General features: G+C 54.1%; 8 protein-coding genes across 8 annotated transcripts; 5 read left to right on the plus strand and 3 right to left on the minus strand.

Moving 5' to 3' along the window:
* Positions 1-1,649: 1,649 nt before the first annotated feature.
* CkaCkLH20_04688 (uncharacterized protein) lies at positions 1,650-3,256 on the plus strand (the record flags this gene model as incomplete). Its single annotated transcript, XM_038887407.1, has 2 exons — positions 1,650-1,814; positions 1,862-3,256. The coding sequence occupies 2 exons, from the start codon at positions 1,650-1,652 to the stop codon at positions 3,254-3,256; spliced, it is 1,560 nt and encodes a 519-aa protein (XP_038747014.1).
* Positions 3,257-4,880: 1,624 nt separating this feature from the next.
* On the minus strand, positions 4,881-5,652 carry CkaCkLH20_04689 (necrosis inducing protein; the record flags this gene model as incomplete). The annotated part of the gene is made up of 2 exons (XM_038887408.1): positions 4,881-5,370; positions 5,426-5,652. 2 exons carry the CDS (start codon positions 5,650-5,652, stop codon positions 4,881-4,883), a joined length of 717 nt encoding a protein of 238 aa, XP_038747015.1.
* A 1,821-nt stretch (positions 5,653-7,473) lies between these two features.
* Positions 7,474-10,062, minus strand: CkaCkLH20_04690 (uncharacterized protein; the record flags this gene model as incomplete). The annotated part of the gene is made up of 4 exons (XM_038887409.1): positions 7,474-7,563; positions 7,627-7,731; positions 7,792-9,351; positions 9,421-10,062. 4 exons carry the CDS (start codon positions 10,060-10,062, stop codon positions 7,474-7,476), a joined length of 2,397 nt encoding a protein of 798 aa, XP_038747016.1.
* Positions 10,063-11,963: 1,901 nt separating this feature from the next.
* CkaCkLH20_04691 (phosphoesterase) lies at positions 11,964-13,233 on the plus strand (the record flags this gene model as incomplete). The annotated part of the gene is made up of 3 exons (XM_038887410.1): positions 11,964-12,071; positions 12,131-12,444; positions 12,498-13,233. The coding sequence occupies 3 exons, from the start codon at positions 11,964-11,966 to the stop codon at positions 13,231-13,233; spliced, it is 1,158 nt and encodes a 385-aa protein (XP_038747017.1).
* Positions 13,234-17,232: 3,999 nt separating this feature from the next.
* On the plus strand, positions 17,233-18,489 carry CkaCkLH20_04692 (CFEM domain-containing protein; the record flags this gene model as incomplete). Its single annotated transcript, XM_038887411.1, has 4 exons — positions 17,233-17,277; positions 17,328-17,364; positions 17,414-17,481; positions 17,530-18,489. The coding sequence occupies 4 exons, from the start codon at positions 17,233-17,235 to the stop codon at positions 18,487-18,489; spliced, it is 1,110 nt and encodes a 369-aa protein (XP_038747018.1).
* Positions 18,490-20,076: 1,587 nt separating this feature from the next.
* On the plus strand, positions 20,077-21,086 carry CkaCkLH20_04693 (uncharacterized protein; the record flags this gene model as incomplete). Its single annotated transcript, XM_038887412.1, has 2 exons — positions 20,077-20,771; positions 20,831-21,086. The coding sequence occupies 2 exons, from the start codon at positions 20,077-20,079 to the stop codon at positions 21,084-21,086; spliced, it is 951 nt and encodes a 316-aa protein (XP_038747019.1).
* A 138-nt stretch (positions 21,087-21,224) lies between these two features.
* Positions 21,225-22,358, minus strand: CkaCkLH20_04694 (uncharacterized protein; the record flags this gene model as incomplete). Its single annotated transcript, XM_038887413.1, has 3 exons — positions 21,225-21,371; positions 21,442-22,103; positions 22,163-22,358. 3 exons carry the CDS (start codon positions 22,356-22,358, stop codon positions 21,225-21,227), a joined length of 1,005 nt encoding a protein of 334 aa, XP_038747020.1.
* Positions 22,359-23,220: 862 nt separating this feature from the next.
* Positions 23,221-24,247, plus strand: CkaCkLH20_04695 (uncharacterized protein; the record flags this gene model as incomplete). Its single annotated transcript, XM_038887414.1, has 2 exons — positions 23,221-23,458; positions 23,547-24,247. 2 exons carry the CDS (start codon positions 23,221-23,223, stop codon positions 24,245-24,247), a joined length of 939 nt encoding a protein of 312 aa, XP_038747021.1.
* Between the last annotated feature and the right edge of the window lie 135 nt (positions 24,248-24,382).

Genomic DNA, 24,382 nt, shown 5'->3' on the forward strand with positions numbered 1-24,382 from the left:
TGCCGTGCATAAAGCAGCAAGACAGCTGTAGGGTTGAAGGTCTTCAAAGACGTGTTTCCTATGTGTTTCAGTAAGATTAAGTGCAGCATGGTCAGCGTTGGGCTATTACTCACTTCCATGCTGCGGTGCTCCGTATCGAGATTATCTGTTGGCAGAAGGGACACAAGCAAGGCCTGTCGGGTGCTCCCTCTGGCATAGGCGGGACCTTGAGGGTCTTCGGGTTCGAAACGGACGTGGCAAATGATGTTTGTGAACCTTCTCCGTCTGATTGATAGTCATCGCCAGAAATGTCGAAAAACGCTCCATCCTTCCTGTGGTTTGGGATTGAACCAGCAAGGGTGCTAGGGACGATCTCCGACTTGGTCGTGTTCCCGTGGGCTTCAAGGCCATGAGAAAGCGTTTGAAAGTGCGCTTCTCTGTACTTGAAATACTGACGACGTCGAGAGTTTGCCTTGCCCAGTCGCTGTGCGAGAAACACGTCGATGCCCTGGAACTTTTGTTGAACGTGTTGAATGTCATGGCCTTCGTAAGCAGATGTATCGGTCTGGGAAGAAGCAACGAAGCGATCGTGTGGTGAAGGATTCTGAATGGATACGCTCAAACGCAAGAGGCAGTCAACCAGGTCTGTGATATCTAAGGCGATCTGGGAAATCTCGGTGTCGGTCGCCAGGCCATCTGCCCATTCCACCTCGTCTTCACTTTCGTCCCATGGCGTCACCCGGCCTTCGATAATGTCTTGGGCCTCATCAAGAGATTCTTGTAGCTCACGAAGGAGTCTCAGAACTTGGTGGCGTATATGTGATGCATCGCGAAGGCGATACTCGAGAGATGCGCGGCCTGTCCTGTGCGCGCCGCTGTTGCCTACCCAAACCTTGAAACGGGCTAGATCGTCTTCAAAGCTTGGCAATAGACGTGATCGCAAAGTGTCCTCGTCAGATTCTCGGATGGCGAAAAAGAGATGTTCGAATTTGTCCAGTGCCCCCGATACGGCATTACCAATGCCTTCTGCCATTTCACAGTGAGGGAAAAGATAAATATATGTTGTACGTAAGTGTGAACTCACAAGTTTGAAATCGAAAACTGAGCGTGTGATTATGTTGTGGACTATGACGAGGGGAGGGAGAGGTTGGCAGATAGGGAAGTACGGCGTCGCTCAAATACTGTTGGTCGCGATCTCAAGATCATCCTTGGGTCTATCCGGTATGAATCTGCCCCGATCTTTGTAGCAGACTAACAGGGAGCACCTGCAGCATCTGATAAACCCCGCACAACGAACGAATCATGAGGTGTTCTGCAGCTTATGGTCAGCTGAGACTGCGCACTTACGACTGAGGCAAGCTTCCCCGCTTCTGGTTAATATTTCGAAACAACTCGCTCAAAACCGTTCAAGATCTTTCGTTGAATGTCGAAATTCAGTGAACGGAAAGATGTCCGGCTTTGAGGTGTTAGGCGTCATCCTAGGCAGTATTCCTCTGGTTATTTCATTTCTTGAGCACCGTCAAGATGTTATGTCAGGAATCCAAAGGTGGAAAAGATACGACCGGGAGCTTCGCAGCCTGGTCCGGAATCTAGAGACTGAGAAGGTCAGATTCCAAGATGTCTGCGAAAAGCTTCTTGTTGGCCTTGTCCCAGCGGGCCAAATCGAATCAATGGTCAACCACCCTACCGGACCAGCATGGAATGACGAGTCCATCCAAGCAAAGATCAAGGTTCGGCTGTGGAGGTCTTATGGTGTGTTTGAGACAACCGTCAAAGACATGGAAGAGGCTACTGCGGATTTGAAGCAACGGCTTGGTTTTCAATCTCAAAGCGAGGTAAGGAGACAGTCATCTTGTCATCTTATTACTAACTCGATAATTAGATAAGTCAGAAAAACGATACACTCTTCAGCAGAGGTCTCAAACGTGTTGCTTTTGTGCTAAAGAGATCGGATTACGAAGAACAGTTAACGACGATCAAGAACGGCATCACCAGCCTCGAATCTCTAATCGACCGAAACGTCAAGATGGAGCCAGATAGGAGACTGCGATCTCAAGGGCGGCTCATAACGCTGATTCGCGAGATCTCCGGTAGCTTATACCGTGCCATGAAATCCAGCTTTCAGTGCAGCTGTGCTCACGATGTCCATCTGGGCCTGACATCTCATACAACCGCTATTGCACAGGACGACGGGGACGAGGACATCATCCAGAAGATTGCCTTCCAGTTTGCGTTGACTTTCAAGTCTGAGAGAAAGACCCAAGGCAGTGGAAAGTCAAACATGCAGCTGTCCTGGGAGAAAGTACGGGTTCAGGCACTTCCGCAAGTGGCTGACCACAACGTCACACCGACTGAAAGGCATTTCAAAAGCCGCAAAACTGGAAGAGATGGCAGCAAGGTTGTCGGTTCTGCCTTGCCTTCGTTCCAAGAAGCTGTGCCTCCAACTGCAGCAAGTAATAGGACAAGCCGCTTCGGTCAGACTTCGACGATGGTCGTTCAAGAATCCCTCTCGGCACTCAGTGTTGGGCACTCGAGTACAAATCCCAACAATCTCATCAACATGTGCGAGGTTATTCGTAAAGGCCAGAAACAGATCTGTTTCGACTGTTTCGGAATGATCAATGACCGTACTGCGACAACATATCGAGAGTTCGGGGTCTACCCTGTATTAAGCAACGAGTACGGGCAATGGTCGACAGTATCGCTGAGGGAAATCCTCGAGCAGCCTCTGGACTACCCTCACTTGTCTTTTACAGCGAAGCTGCAGCTGGCCGTTGTGGTTTCTTCAAGCTTCTTGAAACTTCAGCAAACTCCCTGGCTCCCAGAGATCTTGACAAGCCGTCATATCCTGTTTCTTAAAAACGACAACCAGCTGAGTTATGAGAACGCATTCATCATGAAGCGGCTTCCTGAGAACCCCCAGGAGGATGAGGACAATATGAATTCAACAAGTATCAGTCGCAGTCCCGCTCTTCTTGCACTGGGGCTCTTGTTGCTGGAGCTCATTCTTGGATGTACGGTCGAAGCCCTCCGCATCCCCCAGGATGAAACCCCAGGCGGCGCTGCGGGCCTCATGCCTGGTTACATAACAGCCCAGAGAGTGCTCCGGCAACAAACCATAGGCAGCATGAACTATTCGAGCGCTGTGCAAAGATGTATATGTGGAGAGTTTGCGCGGCCAACGCTTGATTTGAATGATGACGGCTTTCGGCAGGAGATCTACGAGAAAGTTGTTGTGCTACTGGAGACCGATTTGAGAAGTGCGACGTGGTCTTGAGATATGGAAGCATACTGAGATGAGGAACCATGAGATCTCTTAGCGTAGCGTTTCAGACATAGAAATCAATGATGAATTGCGTCGTTACCATACAGACTACGAGCTCCTGGCAGAAACTCGGAGGACGATGATGTGGGGCCGCGTCCGGCGCTCGGGTGACGGGACATGATCTGTGCGCAAGCACCCATCGGCGAGCTCGGTGACGCGTCGGTGAGAAAAGAGCAACTTGTCCACCACCACACCAACTCACACTTCATCCGGTTTCTCAATCGACCACAACCCAGGCTCTGTCATCTCTTGCCAGCAGGCGCATGTGAACGCACTCTTTCCAAAAACACAAATAAAAGCCAGCTCAATTCGGCCTCCCCGCACAGAGCACTCAAACTCAACCAAAGCATTACCATATGTTTTCAATATCAACACCACGCAGAGAAACAACAAAAATAAGACAATGTCATCTTCGTAAGAGGCAAAAGAGATGACCCCGACCCGATTTGAACGGATAACCTTTCGATCTGGAGTCGAACGCGCTACCGTTGCGCCACGAGGCCATATGCTGGTTGTTGAAGCCTGAAGCGAAAATGCCGCATATGAAGCGTCAGGTTAAACCTGGCTTGTTTCTCCGGTGCGGGGTTAGATCCACAACCGCTTGGGAAGGGCCCCAGTTGAGCGACAACCTTGGTCGACCACGTGGGTTCAATCTGATCTGAACGGCGACGACAGCACCTCATGTTTGGTGGGCTGTAGAAACAATATTACCCGCTGGACTTACGGATTCATCACCGAAGCCGACGTTTCCGGTTCTTTCAGTCCTGTATTCGTGTGATTGCGGGGGTGGAATGAATCGCCGTCGGGTTGGCTCATCCACTAGTAAAGCTCACTGAGTTTCCCCTCACATATCCGAGCAGTCATCGATTGACTTTTGACAGCAAACCTTGATGGATCCCATGTCCAGTCTCTCACAAGCGCTTAAATCGGCTTCAACTGGATTACAATTTCCTGCTTTGTAGAAGAGCTGGTGCATCGGAGGTGTGTTACTTACTTCGGCAGGCGGACAAGAATTGGAGACGGAGTTTTTGGAGAAGGCACCGGTCGCACGCACACCACGTCTTCCCTGCCATGAGGGTGTGGGCTTCATTTATGCTTTGATGGCCGGCGGGAATGCCCGCGAGTATGACTTGGCTCCTTTTCAGGTAAATTGATCAGAAATTGAGTTCGATGATCGACTCGGCCGATTGACACGGGGTTGTGAACGTGTAAAGGAGAGACACGAGATTTTGATTGCGCTTCAGCTGATCTTCATGTGCCGTCGCGCTTGAGGCAACCGGGCTCCCTGTAGATCATGATCTTCGCTTGAACGCAGCTTATAGCAACTCATCGCAATTCACAACATCTCATCGCATTTCATGTGGAATAAACATATAAATAGTCAAAATAGGTTATGTATTAAGGAGCCGTCGTCAGAGGGTATCAAAAGGCCTCGCTCCATACTAATAAGTTATGTGCATGAAGTCATCCCTGAAGCCGACCAAGTGGTCAAGCTTCCCGATTAAATACTAATATCGTCATCCTCATCCCGTTTTCACATCATCCGCCAGGGCCGAAAAGCTGCGGGAAAGTGCTTTTACAAAGCGGCCTTGCCGAGGTTGTTGTTGAAGTTGCCCTCCTTCATGGGGACGTTGGCGCTGCCGAAGTCGGTGTTCTCGAGGGCGGTGCGGGCGGCGCTGGTGAGCGACTCCCAGGCGATGAGGGGCTGCTGGCCGCCCTGCTCGCTGGTGAAGATCATCTGGTGGTTGACGGGCCAGGTGCTCTGGTAGCCGACGCGGGGGTGGGTGGTGTCGGTGAAGGAGATGCCGGAGGTCTTGGTGTCGTAGTCGCCGTGGGCGGAGACGGCGACGCCGAGGACGGTGGCGGACTCGGAGGCGGCGGAGAGCCAGACGACCGTGTTCTCCCAGTCGTGGCGGTGGCCGAGGCCGGTGGAGGGCGAGTCCTTGGGCATGTAGTACGAGTACATGATGGCGTAGGCGCCGTTGTAGGTGCCGCCGCGGGCGTAGACCTGGCCGGTGCTCGAGGAGCAGCCGCCGTTGGAGGAGCCGGAGGTCGCGAGACCGCCGCTTTGGAGGATGTTAGCTTCCTGAGTTTGTAGGAAGGATGTAAGTGAGGACGTACCCAGTGTTACCGGCAGAGTCGACAGCGGGGAAGGGAACGCATCCGTTCACGACCTTGAGGTAGGGCTTGTACTTGAGGTACAAGTTACCGACGGTGCCTGAAGGAACGGTCTCGGGGAAGCCAACGACGGCGTCATGGTCGATGACGGCGCGAGGCTGGAGAGGGGCAGCGGAGACGCTGACGGCGGCGGCGAGCCACGAGGCGAGGCGGAGGACGGAAGGGGCCATTGTGAGTGAGGTTGACTTAGGAAGTCAAGTAGGATTAGATGTGAGGTAGAATGTGAAGGTGCCGGATAAGGTAGATAAAACTCCGTGAGACGAACAGGGCGATCGTCTCTAAATAGGTCGATCTGATGTCTGAAACTTGTCACGACTGCAGCTGACGGGAGTGACGTGGGAGGAATGACTCGGTGAGGCAGAGCATGAATATCTACAACAAGGCCTGTTCCTGCGTCCGATCAGCGTCGCCTTGCATCTTATAGTCGCATTTCGTTTCTCGTCTCGTCCTCTCAGGACATGCAAATCATCCACGAGACACAAGTTACCCCGGGCGGGAGGTGACCCTCAACGAACCAGATTCGATATTCCCACCGCTCCATCATCTCCGAGGTGTCTCTCCCCTCGAAGAGGTCTGAGATCAGTCACATTGGCAATTGGCACCTCTCAACCCCGCCCGTGGCACGGCACCGCGTCGCAATTGGGCCAGGTCAGGCTCCCAAGTGCCGTTTGCCGGTGTGCTAACGAGCTTGTCGAACAGGACCCCTGGAGGGATGCCGAGACCATATCGTGGGATTCTTTGGCACGAGAGCTCGCAGCTGCCGCCTTTGGCACGGCCATTGGGGGCCATGAGGGGCAGGAGGTGGTTGGACCCAGCAGGGAATGCGATGAAGGTGCCGAGCTCATCCCTGTCTGGCGTGCCTGGATCTGGCATCTTGGTCCGCCGCCAGTGAGGGAGCCATGTAACGTCGATATCCCACCTTCTTTTGCGACTTTCCCCCGCTCGGGCTGCCTCGTGGTCTGTTTGTCTGGTTTTCTGGGCGTCTGAAGCGGTCTGGCGACGGATATCCGCCGACGGAAGAATTGAGTTGTAATTGAGTTGTGGGGAATATTGCAAGGTTGAAAGCGATTTTGTTTACTCGTTGGATTCGCGTCTCGTCTTGGCATGGGTTGGACGACGGTGATCTGCATCATCGACGGTAACGGCGAAAGCATGAACGTCGCTTAACCGAGCCGCCTCAGCCGGGCGTCAGTTATGCGCGCCTCCGAATCAGACATTTGCGGCTGGTTGTGGCGAAAACCCATGGTTGTCCGAGTCGCCTCTCTGGCGTTGCACCGCGGGCTGAGCGATGGACGGTTTTAGAACCGTTTCGCGCGCGCCAGTTTGTCGACCTCTTGTCGGGAAAACCTCCCGAGTCGAAGACGGATATCTGTGAGCGGATGGGTCTATTGGTGGACCGACGACATCTTATTGAGCCTCTTTGGTCTCAGTGACAAGCTTTTGAGTCCACATGGCAAGTCGTGGACGAGATCATTTGGGCAGCAGACATCGTTCGTGTTGGAGAGGTTGGCTGGGTGGCCCAGGCGTCTTGAGCCAATATTTAATCTGCTCGAGTCAGTCGTCGGCACCAACCGATTCCGGGGTTCCAGATGAGCTCTTTCAATGGGTCCCAATGGACTGATTGAGCGTGAAAGACCGAAAATTGGGTGAGGTGAGATAATGGCAGTGGATGCTTGCGCGATATCATCGTGAAAAGGAAATGAAAGACCCTAGGATGACATATCGAGGCTCTCATATCAGATCCAAAAAGGTGCCGAGTGATCGGTGAAAATGTCAAAGCGAGCAGACAGAGAAAGACAGCGAGTCAAGACCGACATGGTGTTATTACATATCTAGATCTGAGAGGAATTGAGATGGGTATCAAGCTTTCCAAACATCGTAACGCGATCCGTAACACGTTATCGCCCTCCAAAATCAAGGGCGACCCCTTCCTGGCTCTCGAGGTAGACGGCCATCAAATCAGAAAAATCAAACTGCGAAAAAGACACCTCTTAGCTAAAGTCCCACGATTCTCCCCACAACTCGTTCAGGTTCAATCCCAGAGCTTCAAGATTAAAGTCGGGATTGTACTGTTGCTGCGTCTTTGCCGCCAACACACTGTCAGCAACGAGTGCTGTGGGGGAGAAGTCTCCGTGAAGACTCACCTGCGGGTCCAAGGATGTAGACATCCATGGCAGCGGTTGAGGCAGAAGTCCGTCAATGGTGTTTTGGGACGCCGGGTAACCCTGGAAGGAGAAGGGCGTCACGGACTTGGGGGCCCCAGTCAGCAATCGTTCGCCTGTGCGATAAATACCGGGGGAAGTGCTCACCTTTGGTCTTTCGGGGACGTCGAGGCCGGGAATCTTGGACAGCTCCGATTGATGACTCGATACCGGCGGTTCTTGGTTCGCCAGCAGCTTGTAGTGCAGGTTGACGAAGCGCTCTGCCGAGGAGGCCTTCGCTTGTTCCGTCGTCTTCGTTCCCAAGTGGGCTTCGAGGAGGCCGAGTGACGAGCACATGATGGAGTAGCCCCATGGCTCGTTGTTGCCGGTCCGCAGGAGTCTGTCCTCTTTCATCGAGAGGCACTTCTCGAGAAGCTTGACGGTGTGCTGGGAGTTGATCATGATCATGTTGGTGGAGCCACGAGGCTGCAGCATCGTTACACTGCACAGATTGACGGCCGTGGTCAGAGTGTCTTCGCGCAGGAAGTTGAGGCAGCGAATGCCTTGCTCGTAGAGCTTGTCGTGCAGAAGGACCATATCGCGGGCGGCGTTGTAGTAGATGATTTCCGAGTATTGGTACTTGGCGTTGGACTTGCGGAGCTTGAGGAAGGGCTGGTGAAGGGGAATAATGTACTGGCGGAGCTGGATGTGAAGGAGGGTGTAGGCGAGGAGTGGGCGCTTGCCGCCGTGGGTGTTGTTGTTGTTGTGCTCCCACGATGGCAGGGAGTCGATTTCGTGTGTGATGTCGTTCGTATACCTGATAACTTGGTCGTAGTCGACCTCTCCAGGCGGTCCGCAGAGAAGTCTACTCAGCTCCATGCGCAAAGGCAGACTCTGACGGGCGAGATTCTGGTAAGAGGAAAAGGTGTACTCTTTTCCGAGCTTCGATGGGGGCAGCTGTGTAGTGTCCTCATCGAAGTCTTCATCGTCCAAGTTTCTGGGCGGCTGCACGTCGTAGTGCAACTGGCTCACCAATGTGGGCAGTCCGTGGTCGAAGGAAGCTTGCATGTCGAATTCTTGCACGGTGGCCCATATCCTCCTTCTCATTTCCTGGTTGTAGACTGAGATCTTGCCAGACATGTGGCTGGGCTCGCGGTGCAGCCCGACTGAGATGCCATCTTGGATGAGAGCGCCCGAGTTCGTCCAGAAGCGCTTCTTCTTAACAGAGTTGACCCGCTTGGCGAGATACATGAGGCAGGCGATTTGGTAGTGGATGAGTTTGCGGTGCTTCACGCTCTGGTTGCCCTGCCATTCCTCGACGGCCTTGATCCATCTCTCAGCAGTGGTCTGAGCATTGGAGACCATCCCTGTGAATCTCAGGTGCTCGTGGGTGTGAATGCAGTTCGCGACAGAGATGATGGCGAGGACGAGGGCGGTGAAAGCGGCGTAGCGGGACTCGGACGGGTTCTCCCAGAATTGTGAGTATTCCCGTCTGAATGTGGGGATGTGAATGATGCGGTGCATTTGCTCGAATTGGTCAATGTAAACCTCGACCAAGGCATCCACTTGCTCTTTGGGTGGCATGAGAGCTTCGAGCTGGGAATCAGGCTGAAGGAAGAACTTGTCCCGATCTTCCTTGCGCTTCTTACGATCTTTGCGATCATGAGCCTTTACTGGCTTCAGCCACTCATCTGCCGTCTCCTTCATGAAGGGACACAGGCCAGTCAACTGAGAGGAAGTTAGAACAATGTCCTGTAAACAGGTATTGAAGCCCTCGAAAGAGCTCAAAAGACTTACCTCGATGAATGCCATCGTGGCATTGTGAGGACCGAAATACCTCGTCCTGAATTCCTTGCCTCTGAAAAAGCGGAGCTCCGATTTGTCACCCCCGTCGCTGTACTGATGCCAGCACTTCTCCATTTGCGCGGTGTTGTTGGCGCACGGGTCAGCTGGCGTGTCGGTGAGATCTTCCTTCTGGGTGTGCGGTGAGTTCGTGCCGGCCACTGTGCTCCCATCGAAGGAGGACATGGCTTGTCGGGTAAGCTGAGTCTTGAGCTGAGCGACTTCCAGCTCAAGACGGCGGATACGGTCATGGTCCTTGGCCGCCTCTCGAATGACGGAGATGTCGGCTTCCTTGCCGGCCATTGCCATTTCGCCGTTCCTCCTCGAGTCCAGCTGGGCAAACGCGGGCGGGACGCCAGAGCTGGCGTTCAAAACAACGCCAGACTTGGTCTCGTAGGTGCAGCGGTCAGGAGTGCCACTCTTGAGGCATCGCTGGCACGGGTAGCCGCGATCGCAAGAAAGCTTCCTCCGGCGACACTCCAGACAGCTCAGGCGGACGCGCTGACGCTTGCGGGGATGCTGGCTGTTCTCATCATCATCACCCCTCGAATTGGTGGGGGAGAGACTCTCGGTCCCGTCTACTGAGGGAGGAGACATTGTTGGCTGGTGTTTTTGATGCGGTTCTCTCGATGTTGCAGGGCGAGGGCGAGAGTTGAGAATGATCAAAACGAGGGGGAAAAGTGCCGCGCGCAACGCTCGCCACCAGCATGGTTATAGTAAAAGTACGAAGTGACAAAGTCTACACAGCCTCCGGTCCGGAGGGGCCTTTTCACCTGCCGTTTGCTGTCAAGATGTGCTTGAAAATCCAAGGGAAGAAACTTGCCCCTGTCAGTCAGGTCGAGTTAGAGCCGAGGGTCTGACGTTCGTTAGATAACAATCGTGCATGCTATTTTTGCCGGGTGCGTGTTAAGGAAAGCCTGAATCGCTTACCTAAGACCGATGTCTCCGAGCACCGAGGTGGTATAGCCGAGCTCTTCCGAGCGAGAATTTCCACATCTATGTGGGGCATCTGATAAGATTAGATCGGGCCTTCCCCCCAATTCTTCTCCATCGTTTGACTCACCATTGCAAGGATCACCATCAGATAATTCGCTCTCTCCACCCACAAGCCGAAGGGATGCCACCACTCAGTAAGCCGACACAAGACGCGTGGTGCCCACCAACTCTGCACACATCGAGATGCCCTCATCCACGGTTATCCACGTCCGCTGATGGGGGGATTGCGAGGTCTCGAAGACGCGGCCTCGCTAGACCAGACGAAGCCGTCTAGACAAAGTCTGACAGCCAGACAATCACCGGATGACGCCCCGCGCCGCACTTCGAATCCTTTCTTTCAATAGCCGATAGCGCGGCTTTTCAAAGACACCAAACACCAGCCACCGGTGGTAGTCATCGTGCTCCTGCTCCTCGTGCGAAAATCTCAATATCCGCTTCCCAAGGGCTGCGCTACTTCGTCCGTACCGAAAGAGGACCACGACCTGCGCTCGTCAAGGACTGTGCCACACCGAACGTCACTAGTACTACCGACTATCCCGGACTCGCGATGCAGATGTCTCCATCGATGGATCTTGTTTGTCATCCGAACCTACGGTGAACCCTTGGCGCTGCCATTGGCATTGGGTCGAAAATTGTCGCCAGCATCGAAGCGAAGCTGCAGTCTCGTAAACGACATAAACGACCGCGCGGGATCAACGATGGAACCCAACGTCAATCACCATTCATGCATAACTTGCTGTCAAAGATGACAGAACGGGATCTGCTGGCATCGCGGCATTCAGCCGACAACGACTCAAGCGATGACCCCGACATGATCGGAAGGCAAACTCTCGGGTCCCGAATCCCGACAGTCGTGTGCCCAAAATCTTGCGCCCAACCCAGTGCAGGAACAAGGGATCATGCATGCGAGCAAATGGCTGGACACAGGCGGAGACAGAGTTCTCAGCTGCATCAAGTTGAGGCCATTCACGTTCCTCTGCAGATGGGTCCCTCGCGTGTCCCAGCAGACACGAACACCCCACAACTTTCCAAAAAGGCCTCTCGCCGACCCGACAAACTCCAACTTGGTGTGATCGCCCGCGCAGCGGCTACGCAACCGCCTGTTCACCTATTTTTTTTTTTCTTCAGTCCACATTTAAAGTTATCAGATCAAACTATCCCTGTCGATGCGGATCAGCACTCCGAGATCGGTGCAGGGTCCGATGCAGCCTCCTTGTGGCTGCGAAGGCTTGAAGCGTTTCAAGGAGATCGACGTCAAACACTGCACGGAATGCTGGCTAAGCCTAGCTTGCCTGCGCGACACACGGCCGTTATGGCTCCGGGTGAACCGTAGCATTGTGAGACACGAACTGGACCGGAAACGAGCTCGACGCAACACAATGTGCTGCTTCAATCTGGCCGCAAGAACCGAGGCTTCTTGCCCTCAAAACCTCCGGCCGGATCGATTCTCTCTGCTTCATCAATTGCCAACTGCCATGCAATAATTGTCGCCACAATTTACGATGCGTCCCTTTCTCACCTTGTTGACCGGATTTCTTGCGATCGTGGCGGCCTATCACATCCCCGGTAGGAGCTTCGATAGATTAATCTGCATATTCTTGGAAAACCAGGTCCGCAGCCCACATTCCTCTGCCGGTAGAACCCCCTTGCTGATATTACCCGTCCACAGGACTTTGCCAAAGCCGTCAAGGATTCCCACATCGTCGATCTCAAAAAGGAAGGGATTCTGTTGTCCAATTACTACGCCCAAACCCACCCCAGCCAACCGAACTACATCGCAGCCCTCGCCGGTGACTACTTTGGCCTAAACCACGACGAACGCATACGACTGCCAATTAACGTCTCTACCATCGTGGATCTTCTGGACTGGCGGGGTCTAACATGGAAGGCCTACATGGAGGATATGCCCGGTCCGGGCTACTTGGCCGATGCCAGTGATGGCCAGACTGGCGGTGGCAAGTGGGACTACGTCCGAAAGCACAAGTTGGTTGGCCCGTCGATGGTGTTGGGCTAGGTGGATGCTGATGCTCGTGCAGTCCTTTTGTCTCCTTCGACTCCATTAATCTCAATGGATCCAGGCTGCTCAACATCCAGGCCTTCGACGACTGGAAGTCCGACTTCGAGGCCAAGCAGGTCCCCCAGTACGTGTTCATGGCACCCAACATGATGAACGACGGCCACAATACGACGCTCGAATATGCCACCAAGTGGGCCCATGACTTTTTGAAGCCCATGTTGGCTCCAGGGGCATTCAAGGAGCGGACGCTCATCCTCCTAACCTACGACGAGTCCGAGGACAAAGGGAAGCCCAACCAGATAGTGTCGTTGTTGATGGGTACCGCGATTCCCAAAGATCTCAAAGGCACAGAAGACAAGACCTTTTACTCGCACTACTCGATGATTTCGACCGTCACATTCAATTGGGAACTCCCGAATCTCGGGCGATACGATGTTGGCGCCAACATCTATCAGTTTGCTCAAAACTTGGGAAGCAAAGTCCTCGTCGCGAACAAAGACCCCCCTAACATGGCCAACGTGAATAACTCGGAGTCGTATCCGGGACCACTGAATAATGATAGCGCCAAGTTCCGACCTTATCCGCCTCCCAACCTCGGTTTGAATGGGTCGAGTGGACTAGCGATCTTGGAGCATGTCCGTCTGCAGTGGGTTTTCCACAAACAGGACACACCTTACGACGGCAAAGGAACTCTGTACGATGCGAAGTTCCAGCCTCAGTACATTCCGCAGGTTGCCGTCAAGCATGGAGCTTGATCCTCCAAATAACCCGAATAGCATTGACAAAGTCGCCGGGTCTTCGTCTCCCTCCCGACAGGGCAAGCCAACTCGTTGCCAGGCACTTGTTGCCAGACCTTTTGACGATTCTTGGCCAGACCATTTCCCGATGTCGTTCAAAATCTTCTTCCATAGACAGGCGGGGCGGAGATATCGATTCTTCTACGCCGGCAAGAACCGAGTGCTTTCAATGCGACGCAAGCCTTCCGGAAGCCTTCTGTCGTCGAACGTGTCGAGGCAATACATGGTGGTAGCATTTTCCCGCTCCAACATTGAGTGGATATTCGAAACATGCATCACCGACTTCAATGGGCTTTCTCGACAGCTCTGTACATGCCTGCGTTGAGCTCAGCACCGACGAAAAACCGGCGTCAATGAAGGCGGATATTCTACGACTTCTGACGCGATCCCTAGACCAGTAGGGGATCGAATTTGAACAACATGAAGAGGTCTCGACTCGCAAGGCGATCATCGTGCATACCGCATGATAGCCCATGCCGTTCGAACTCCAACGGCGAAGGCACGTTAACTTGGATTCTTTACACAAGACTCGCTGCGCGGTCAGCTAGTTATAATATGATAGATATCGGTTTCTTCTTCGCAGGGGAAATAATGAGGTATCGATGGGCAACGTTCGCCAAGTGCGAAGAAAGCAAGCGTCTAAAGGACAGAAAACGCAAGAATATAACGAATGCATCTGCCGGTCCAACCAACGGCCCTAGTGGGCCAAATATCTTTTTTGAGAGTGCGTGCTCAAACCGTTGTACTTTCATCAAGGTATTCCATAGAGTTTCCGGCAATGAGAAGAGATCAACTTTACCAAGGAAATGCGCCCGACGCGTCGCTCAGCATCCCGGGCCGGACTCAACCTTCTGCCTCGTCCCGAGTTCTAAGCCCTCAGAAGATCTTCGATGAGGGATATAGAACATGCTTTCGGCAAACTCCGTTGGCGACCTCTTTCGCCCAATGCTTTGCCGGGCGCATCGAGGAGCCGAATTGAGATTTTCCCGTTACTCCTCCGACCACACATGCCGTTAACTTGTGGCCTGAGACGCTCATCGAGCACCAGTCAACGCGCCAGATATAGCACATTTACATGACTCGAAGACACACAATATTACGCTGTCGTATAGTCCGGTGTTTTATTGAAAGTGGCTTGGAAGAACGTCAAGTCCTTCTAGATGCATCACGTCCGGCGAAGACTGCCTCATTGGATATCCGTGTATGCCTAGGTGCGCCACAAGATTCATTCCCTACATACGTTGAAGATGCTCGATGGAGAACGTGCGACAGCGATGAATATAATAGCGCCATGACCCCTAACGAACTACGCGCTTGTTGTGTTAGCTCCATGGCGATAGCCTCAAATCCCTTTGCTAGGGACGCCAGGCGGAAGACCTGCGGTATTGTTTCCGTCCGTCTCAAAACTGCCAATAGAACCTTCAAGGGCCCAGGAGACGCCATGCAGTGTCCATCAAACTCATCTCCCCAACCCGCGACGCGACCTTTGCCAGCGTCGCATTTGTCCCAGGTGTATGGCTTCAACGCCACCTAGCCGCCATCGCGGCGAATGCCTTCGTCGGCCCCTTCCTTCTGTCCGCTTTTTCGACGTCACCCCGCCACTCCTATGGTAGCAATACGGACTAGGCTGTAACCGCGTGTAACGAAACTTACCATTGGGGTTCTTGCGCGACGCCGAGAAGAAGAAGAAAATACTGATCACCTTGCGACCGGGAGGAAATGCGGGTAGCCGTCAGCATGGAACCGGAGAACCTACAAATGCGACATCTCGCAATGGGCAACGCTTCTTGTACGACATGAAGGCTTGCTCTCATTGACAGATACTGGTGATTCAAGGCCACTTTTGAAAGCTATCCTGTACCACTGTTTCGTGTTCACCGCAAATCGTCCTACGTCTTCCAAGACTCCTGTCCGGCTGGTGGCATCCGACATGCCAAGCTTCCAAATGCCGCTTGGACGTTCGTTGCGACTTGGGAGAAGCTCGATCGCACACTGAGTAGGCTGCTAGAATATTAACGGATCCAGCTAGTTTGGCTTTCTGACGGCGGAGGAACAAACATCTGGACGGCGTAATTGGGAAATTGGATCTTATTCGCATTTCTCGTGTTGTAAGGATATTTGACGGAGATCGTTGCCAACCGACACATACTTGCATGGGTCGACGCTGTAGAATGGCGACATCGTCCCTTCTCTTCGCACCGGTTTCTTCCAACAAAATCAAGGTGGCAGCTATTGTTTTCTCCTACCGCCGAAAAGGACAATGTGGGAAAACCTGCGCACAGATGAGGTTGACGAACACGATGAGATATCCGCAAGTGGGGAGCTAGCTGGCAACAGCATCGCGTCCCACATGAGCTCGGTGTCCTCTGGTTGGTATTCTGGGGTCTTGCTTATTACTCAGTCCTAGATCGAAATTCTCCGTGGATTGGATGAAACTATAGAACTGCATCCGCGGAAGGCAAACATGATTCAGTCACGCAGCCCTAAGGCATAATGACTTTGTCCGGCTGGTAGGGAGGACGACGGACGGCACGCCGGAGGGCCCATGCGTTCCATTTTGTCTGCCATACTCAGAAAAGCTCAAACCCGTGGTATATTCTGAGTTGAGCCTGCCTGCCGGCAGATGCAAGACTGGCTATGTGGTGAGGGGGCGTAGCTCTCAGTTACACGAGAGACATGCACGAAACCGTTCACACCTAGCAAAAGCCTCAGCAAGCGACGATCCAAACCGAACAAGAGAGACGATCAGTATCCACAAGCCACGAGGTTTTCTTTGATGGTCTGTTCCATTGACTCCCGGCAGCAATCTTCTGCAGCCGCTTGCCCCCATTAGCCAGGTCACACCCGCCCGATTCCTCTTCTCTCACGGACGTCCTGAGCTCCTAGCCGGGAAACACCCCTGATCCCGGCCGAGCCCGTCCGCTCGCGCACCCATCACCTAACACCGCTGGCCATACTCTCTTTCCAGAGCTTCGATGCGTGTTCAGGCTGATTGGAGAGGTGTCGCTCTCGAGCCATGTGGAGAAAAGGCAAACTTACAGGAAACGGCATGCGAGCACTTCGGAGCACACCCGCCAGACGGGACGGATGGGCTCAAGGTTTGGCCTTCTCCCTTCGTGCTATCCCGGTCTCCCGTGCGGCGGTTCGTTACTCCATCCCCTCTCCTGACTGGGACGGAAAAGCAAGTCAGAGGAGCATCTCACCCTGCTCGGACGGCAGTCCGCAGTTTATATCGCAGATAGTCCCCTCCCCCTCCCCACGCCCCTCACATGAAAGCCACCTCGCGAAGGATGACATATGACAGGCAAGCATCTGTGGTCGTCCGTCAACATCACCCAAGGGAGATTCGTCCTTTCTGACGCGACGAGGGGGCGGTCGTTCATCTACCACCACACGTCGCATTTCATCTCGCGGTTTTTCTGCCCTTGTAATACATCATATAGCAGAGGGGCGCCATGAGGCGGTCGATGCTTCTCGGCCTGGCGGCCGCAGCCGCCTTCTTTTGCGTGGCACAGGCGAAGCTGACTGACTTCGTCAACCAGCTGCCCGCATGCGGGGTGAGTTGAGATCCCATCATCACGGTCGCCTTACGAGGACCCTCGCTGACCCGCTTGTCGTCGTTCAGTTGGGATGTATCGCCCAGGAGATACCAAAGTCGGCGTGTCAAACATTTGACAACGACACTTGCATATGCAACGATGCAGGGTTGAAGGCGCAGATACAATTATGCCTTCTTGAGAAGTGCACCAGACTCGAGACGCTAGGTTGGTCGTCCCTTCGGAGTTGATGTGCGGAGACGGAGGTTGACGTCGCATGCGACCAGACGTGGCAAGAATAGAGGCAAAAGCATGCGACAGACCCGTAAGACGGCGCAAGGTAGACATATTGGCACCGTTGGCCATTCAGATTCCTGGTTTCCTGGCGGTTCCGGTACGGCTGTTCACGCGATGGTCGACGATGCATCGCTTTGCACCGGACGACTGGATCATGCTCTTCACAGGCGTAAGTGAACCTATCGAGGACGGGAGTTCATGTGTTCTAATGTTTGACAGGTCTTATTCGTTGTCTTTGTAGTTCTTGGGCATGTTGGTGAGTTCTATTGTCATTGATACTTCGAGTTTCCGCTGACGTTTCCCAGCTGGTGCAGCCGCTTTTGGTGAGGATGTTTGGATGGTCACGCCAGAAGAACTTACATTCGGGCTAAAGGTTAGTCCTGGAATTGGAGTATCACGGCAGCGGCGCTAACGATAACAGGTGTTTTACGTCGATGAGAGCTTTTACTTGATATGTCTCGGCCTCACCAAGATATCAGTCCTGTTCTTCTATCTCCGAATATTTCCCAACAAGACTTTCCGATGGACGACGTACGCGACGATGGGTTTCATCATCCTTTCGACAACAATTCTCTTGTTCATGCAGATCTTCCAGTGCATACCATTCGAGTACAATTGGGTCGGCTGGAAAGGCGACTTCGGCCCTCATCAATGCCTCAACATCAACACGCTCGCCTTTGTCGCCGGCGGGCTGAGCATCAGCCACGATGTCATCATTCTTATTCTGCCCCTCCCGCTCCTGTACAAACTCAACATGACACGGCGGAAGAAGGCGGGCATCTTCGTCATGTTCAGCCTCGGCGTCTTCATTCTAATCACCTCGTGCGTCAGACTGCAGTATATCGTCCTCTTCACCCGCTCCCTCAACCCGACGTGGGACTTCACGGACGCCCTGGTCTGGTCAGGCGTAGAGGTCTCGGTCTCGATGGTCGTGGTGTGTCTCCCGGCGGTCAGGACTCTCATGCTCCGGGTACTGCCCAACTTATTCGGCTCAAAGTCCGCCACGGAGATCACGCCGCCGCACAAGGCGTCGGACTCGTCCGGGTTTAGGTCCATCGACAGCAACAACAAGTACCGGAACCGGGCCGACTACGACGAGGAACGGAGGGCCGTCGCGGCGGCGGCGAAGCTGGTGGAGAAGAGGCGCAAGTTCTTCTCGTTCGTCCCGAAGGGCGAGCCCAACGAGAGCGAGCTGGAGCTGGGGGACAAGATCAGGGGAGACGTCAGGACGCAGATTCGGCACGAGGACGAGGAGGAGGCGCTGGGGAGGCGTTCTACGGAGAGCGGGATCCACGTGAGTACCACGACGACGTTTGAGGACCCGTTGGGGCGGCGGCAGCGAGAGGCGCGAGACGAGGCTTCGTTCGGAGAAAATCCCTGAGTTCCGCGGATTGGCGACAGAGCCGGGACCGTATCACGGCTTCGCGTTTCGGCACCAGCTCGGGTTCACAGCACTGAGTCACTACGGGGACATTACGGGACACACGGTCGGACGCGGGGTTTTTCGGTGATACCACTTGCATGGAGGGGCGTTGGGTTGACGGTCACTATGATGAAAACGGGGCGAAGTATAAAAGTAATAGTATTCTTATTGCGGCAACATGCAAACCATACATCGAACGATGTACGCTGTCACCAAATGATTTCAAGTTCCTACATGACCTTCACCAAGAGAGATGTGAGTAAGGTACTGCTTCGTGAAGGACTCCACGTGGTGATCGTCCGACCTCCGCATCCCGAGCCTCGCATCTGCCCCACGATGTCAACGAAATCTCAAACACAACTCTATCGAAAAGCCAAGTTCGAGTAGCGCAAAAAGGCCACGCGACGCGCGGATGGAGCCGTTGAATTATCCAAGGGTCCAGGAACGATGGGGCCTTAAGAGCCTGGTGAAAGAATAAGGGTCTATCGGCACGTTGCGACGCGAATTCGTGAGTGTGAAGGATAGAGTTCACGTCTTCGTCTGAAGAGTGGGCTGATTCCAGCCCTCCAGTATAGCTCCATGAGCACCGGTCTGGGTGTGGAGGGATGGATCGCCAATCATCGAGCGTCGCGGGAAGGGATATGCTCTGGAGAGAGTGCGGAGAAGGAAGCACAGAAGAATCTTGACGGGGAAGGTGGTGTTTGCGTCTCATCTGGGGATTACCTGAAACCTCACGCGCCAGTTCTGGTGGTTGGGAGGGGTTCTCGTCGGATGGATTGTGACTGGGAAATCAAATTAGTTCGTTGAAAAGCGTGGAAGTGATGGTGGAGCTGGTCAGAATGGCAGACTGATAAGTTGGACCCTTGGTTTGTAGCGATTGTGTTTGGTACTGGCTGAATGAGGTGTTGTGTTGATGTATTATATCCGGGTGTTGTTGTCATGATATGGTCAATTCGGGTAATCAGGATGGCCAAGCCTCACTAGATGGTCAGAATATTCGCCCGATCCATGTAAGTTGGAATGACCTTTGAGCACCTAGCTCTACTGAACATGAGAATTCACGTCCCGTCGCGAACTTTCATATTCTCCATGTAACGTCAAATCACCCCGCTCACCTCCTCATCTCCCCTCATTCACACGATGCATGTGATGTCACACGTCTCAGTCTCCACATTCGCCATGCGACCAAGCATCAAGAACATCAAATCAAATCAAAGTCCTTTCAAAATCAAACGGATTTGTTGAGAGTCCCCAATAAATGGAATGATACCGTCACCAGCGGTTCGAAAAGCCTAGGGCGGACCAAGATGGTGTTCCGCTTGATCCACCGCCAGCCTGCCGCACCGTTGTCTTGCAGTGTGACGCTGCACCTGCTCGAATCGATATCACACGGGAAGGATTGGGCGTTGTGCAGATGTTAGAAGGAGGGGAGGTGATTGAGGATTCGTGGCGAAGCCATCGGACAGAAGTTCCAAAGAAATCTTACTTCTTCTCACACTCTGCCGCTCCGGTTCACCCCAGACTTCATTCCGTACAACCTTCAACATGTCGACCCTCACCAGCTACACGCGCCGCATCGACTTCAAGGCTCTCCTCCGTAATGTCCTCACATTGCCATCGACGCGCAAACCCCTCAGCGCCCTGGCCATCCTGGGCCTCATCTACGCCGCCAACAAGGCGCTGACGAGATGGTACCTCTCAACATCCTCCCGCTGGGACTGGCGCAAGGAGATCGTCCTCGTCACAGGCGGCAGCAGCGGCCTAGGCAACCTGGTCGTCCGAAACCTCGCCAAGCTCGACATCAAAGTCGTCGCCGTCGACATCCAGCCGCCGCTCACGCCCCTCCCGGGCAACGCGCACTACTACCAGCTCGACGTGACCTCGCCCGAGGCGATCCGCGAAGTCGCGCGGCGCATCCGGAACGACGTCGGGGACCCCACCGTGCTGGTCAACAACGCGGGCGTCGGGACGGGGAAGCCGATGCTGGCGGAGAGCGAGGGGGAGATACGCAGGACGTTCGATGTCAACATCGTCGCGCACTTCTTTCTGGTGCAGGAGTTCCTGCCGTATATGATCCGGGAGGATCACGGGCATGTTGTGACGATTGCGAGTATGGCGACTTTTCTGACGATCGCGTCGAATGTTGGGTATTCGTGCTCGAAGGCGGCTGCGTTGTCGTTTCACGAGGGATTGGGGCAGGAGTTGAGGTATAGGTACAATGCGCGGAATGTCTGCACAAGGTACGTCGAAAATACTCTCACCACTTTGGGAGAGTGATGGCTAACTGAGCTTATTGAAGCATCTTTCACCCCATGTTCACCCGCACGCCTCTGATACAAGCTGCGACTGATAAGGGAGACTTTCCGGACGATCTGCTTGATCCTGAGTACGTCGCCGAAGCCATTAGTAGACAGATTCTCGGGGGCAAGAGTGGGCAAGTCTTTTTGCCGGCGCGCTTCAGCGTGGTCTCTGGGCTTCGAGGGTTTCCGACGTATTTGCAGGAGTTAGTGCGGGCGTCGAAGGCTCATGTTTTGGATGGTCGGCCTTTCTGTTAGTCGAGATGATACATGTCTACGGATGAGTGGGATAAGTCGGTGCTTTCTGGGGATGATGATCGGATTTCCATCAAGGCGTTTATTATGCATACACAAGCAGGCTCTTGACTGGAATGTCTAAGTTCTAGAGCCATGATTTCAAACTTGGCCGCGAGCCCTCTTGAACCTCCATTGATGAGCACAGCATAAGTCGTACAGAACGGACAAGATGGGCGTCTCCACGGAATGCTTCTGTGCCTCCCGGATAACTTCGCCGAGGATGTTCTCGTGCTCCATAAGGTTCCCCTACGGCGGATTATCCACATTAGACCGATTTCCACGCTTTAACGATCAATGTCCTGAACAGCGAACTCACCTTGCGGAAGTCATCCTGCATGCTCGGCGTGATGTTCTCATCGACGGGGTTAAGCCGGATGATCTTCTCAATCGAGTCCTCGGGCAGCTCATGCCCGACCACGCGCGCGACCTTCATGACCTCCTTCATAGCCGGAATCACAATCGCGTTCATGCTGTTCGGCGTGAGCTGGATCTCGCTCGCGTTCAACCCCGTCAGCGCGCAGATCGGGTTCAGCGAGGCGTTGTTGACGAGCTTGCTCCAGCGGTCGTACTCGACTTCGGGCTTATACAAGCACGTCGTCTTCCCTCCTGCGCTGTAGAGCTTCACGAACCGTTGCGCGGCCGCGTCCTGGGCTTCTTTGCTAAGGTTGGGGTTCTCGAAGGCGCCGACGTGGAGGAGGTCCGGCTTCTTCTGCTCGACGAGGCCCGGGGCGATCTCGTGGGCGTCGATGCGGCTGACGCCCGAGAGGACGACGTTGGAGGGGAAACGCTCGGTGAAGGGCCGTTGGATGTTGAGGCCGTTCTGGATGAGCACGACGACGGTGTGGTTCGGCGTTATGGCTGGGGCGATCAGGTCGACGACGGGGAGGGGGCCGTCGGGTATGTTTTTGGTGGTGCAGACTATGTAATCATATTTCTCATCCGAGCTGTATTTTGAGACATCGGGGACGGCGTTAATGACTGGACGGGGATGGTAAGTTGGGCTTCAGGTATGCGTTGATGCTGGGCTCGGGTTTGACCTTTGGATGGGCGCCAGCTGTCCAAGTTACCGTGCTCGCAGGATCTGATTGTGAAGCCGTCCCGTGTGACTACCTCATAGTTCGAGCGGAGAACGGCGGTGACTTCTGCTAGGTTTCCCCTTTCGATGTTGAGAGCGGCTATCGTGCCAACCCCGCCGCTGCCGACGAGGAGCACGCGAGATTTGCCGGAGGACATGTCGAGAGCGTTGAATGCCTGAGATGAGGAATGCGCAGGAACGTCAGCCTGTAAGGGTTCTGTCAGGGCCCAGATTCAAGGCGCGAATGCAGCTCATGTTATATGCTGTAAGTTGCATTACTCGGGGACCGCGAACGGATGCCGGTCCTCGGTAATCTACCCCGCCTTTCGGGACCCACCGATTGACCCGGCCCGGCTCCGGCTTCGGATTCGGATTCGGCTCCTCATCCGGACCGCCGACAGCTTCCGGTGCGACCTCACAGCACGTTCGAAAAGTCCAGTGCGGTCCCTTCACATAGCAATAATAACTGAGACCACGACAATTGTCGCTCCTTTGAGAGGATCGTTGACCGATGTCTGGCCAGCCCCATAAGGATGTCTGATGCCGCGCTTTGTCGTGGATCGACTTGCTAGAGTGCCATGGCTTATCAATCGGGTCGTCTGGCTGGTAAATGATCTGTAGAAAGGACCTGGAGTTTAATTAGGTTCTTGGCAGATCTCAGCTCCGACGTCCCAGCTCCAAGCGCCCGTTTATGACTTCTTAGACCCAAACGTGGTGTTGCTTATTCCTACAAGTAGAGCCAACAGAAGTGTCGCAAATCAGCCATCGACGCCTTAGCCTCAAAGATGCACACCTTGTTGACGCGCTGCCGATGGCCGCTAGGTTTGAACCAGCTTGGTGCGGCGCCACGCCACCTTAGTTGCAACTGCTTTTAGGCTCCAGGAAAGGAAGAATTAAATGAGACGTCGAGCTGAGAGTGTATTGCACAGCTATTAATAACAGGAGACACCCCTTCACCCGCGCCTCCTGGCGTCGACGAGACTTCCACCCTGTTCTACAGCTTTCAATGCCGCCAACACGATGCGTCGCTGGTTACTTCTGAGCGCGATCGTCGCCTTCATCCACCATGCTGCCGCGGTGAACCAATTCCATCGACCTGCTGCCGATGGCCCGACTGGTGATTACAGCGAGAACCCAGCCTACGAGGTCGGGAAGGACATTACGTTTCTCTGGGACACGGATTTCGACCAGATCGATCTGGTTGTCTGGAGCGATGCGTCAGATAAATTGAAGACGTCCTTGTACAAAAGGCTTACAAGTAAGTCTGCTGCGAGAAGTTGTCGCGACAGGGGAAAATACGGACTCAATCGAGAAATTCTGGGCTGACATCTGGCTCACTTCATCAGCAAACCTGTCCAGTAGGGCATTTACGTGGAAGCCTAGCTTTGATGGCTTCCCGGTCGAGGCTCAGACTCTCGGCGTCTTTTACTTGACGTTCTATCAAGCTGGAACGGTCAAGCAGGCTGCGCAGTCGCATTACTTCAACATCACGCAGTCGGCGGTGGCTGCAGCCTCGGCGTCAACCACGAGTACTGCTACTACAGCATCGGCGTCACCGGCATCCGCAACTCCCTCCGAAAACCCTAGCTCGACAACGACCGACTCTCCTTCCGATGCTACCTCGACCGATGCCGCGGCTCGACAAACCAGCAGCAGCAGTGGCGGCGACAGCGGCATCGGGCTTTCGGCAGGCATGGTAGCGGGCATCGCAGTTGGAGTAGCTGTCGCCACTATGCTCATCGTCGGCGCCGCTGGGTTCATGGCCTGGAGAAAGCATAACAAGAAGCAGGGGCCCGGGGATGGCGGTGATGCTTCCAGAGGTGATGTCGTCGACAATGCCGCCCAGGGGCACTATGCGCCCTCAGGATATGCGCCGACGAGCACGCACGTGGACTCGGTCCAGTTCACATCCACGACACAATACGACTATCAAGGGGAATGGAAGAACAACATGCCGGCAACGCCTGTTGAGCTGGATACGGAGAGGACTCCCGAGCTCGGTAACGGGCATGAACACGCTGGCGAATTAAATTCTGAAAGGCGTTAGTATGGCGGTGTAAATAACTTAGAATTCCCGGAGAAGAGATACTGATTTCAAAGAGTTCGCCGTGGAGGGGTGAATGGTGTGGTCTGTCGATCGCCGTTTCTTGCATTCTACGCCGATATAGCATGTAGCTCCCGA

Source organism: Colletotrichum karsti, assembly GCF_011947395.1.
Source record: "Colletotrichum karsti strain CkLH20 chromosome Unknown Scaffold13, whole genome shotgun sequence".
Lineage (NCBI taxonomy): Eukaryota > Fungi > Ascomycota > Sordariomycetes > Glomerellales > Glomerellaceae > Colletotrichum > Colletotrichum karsti.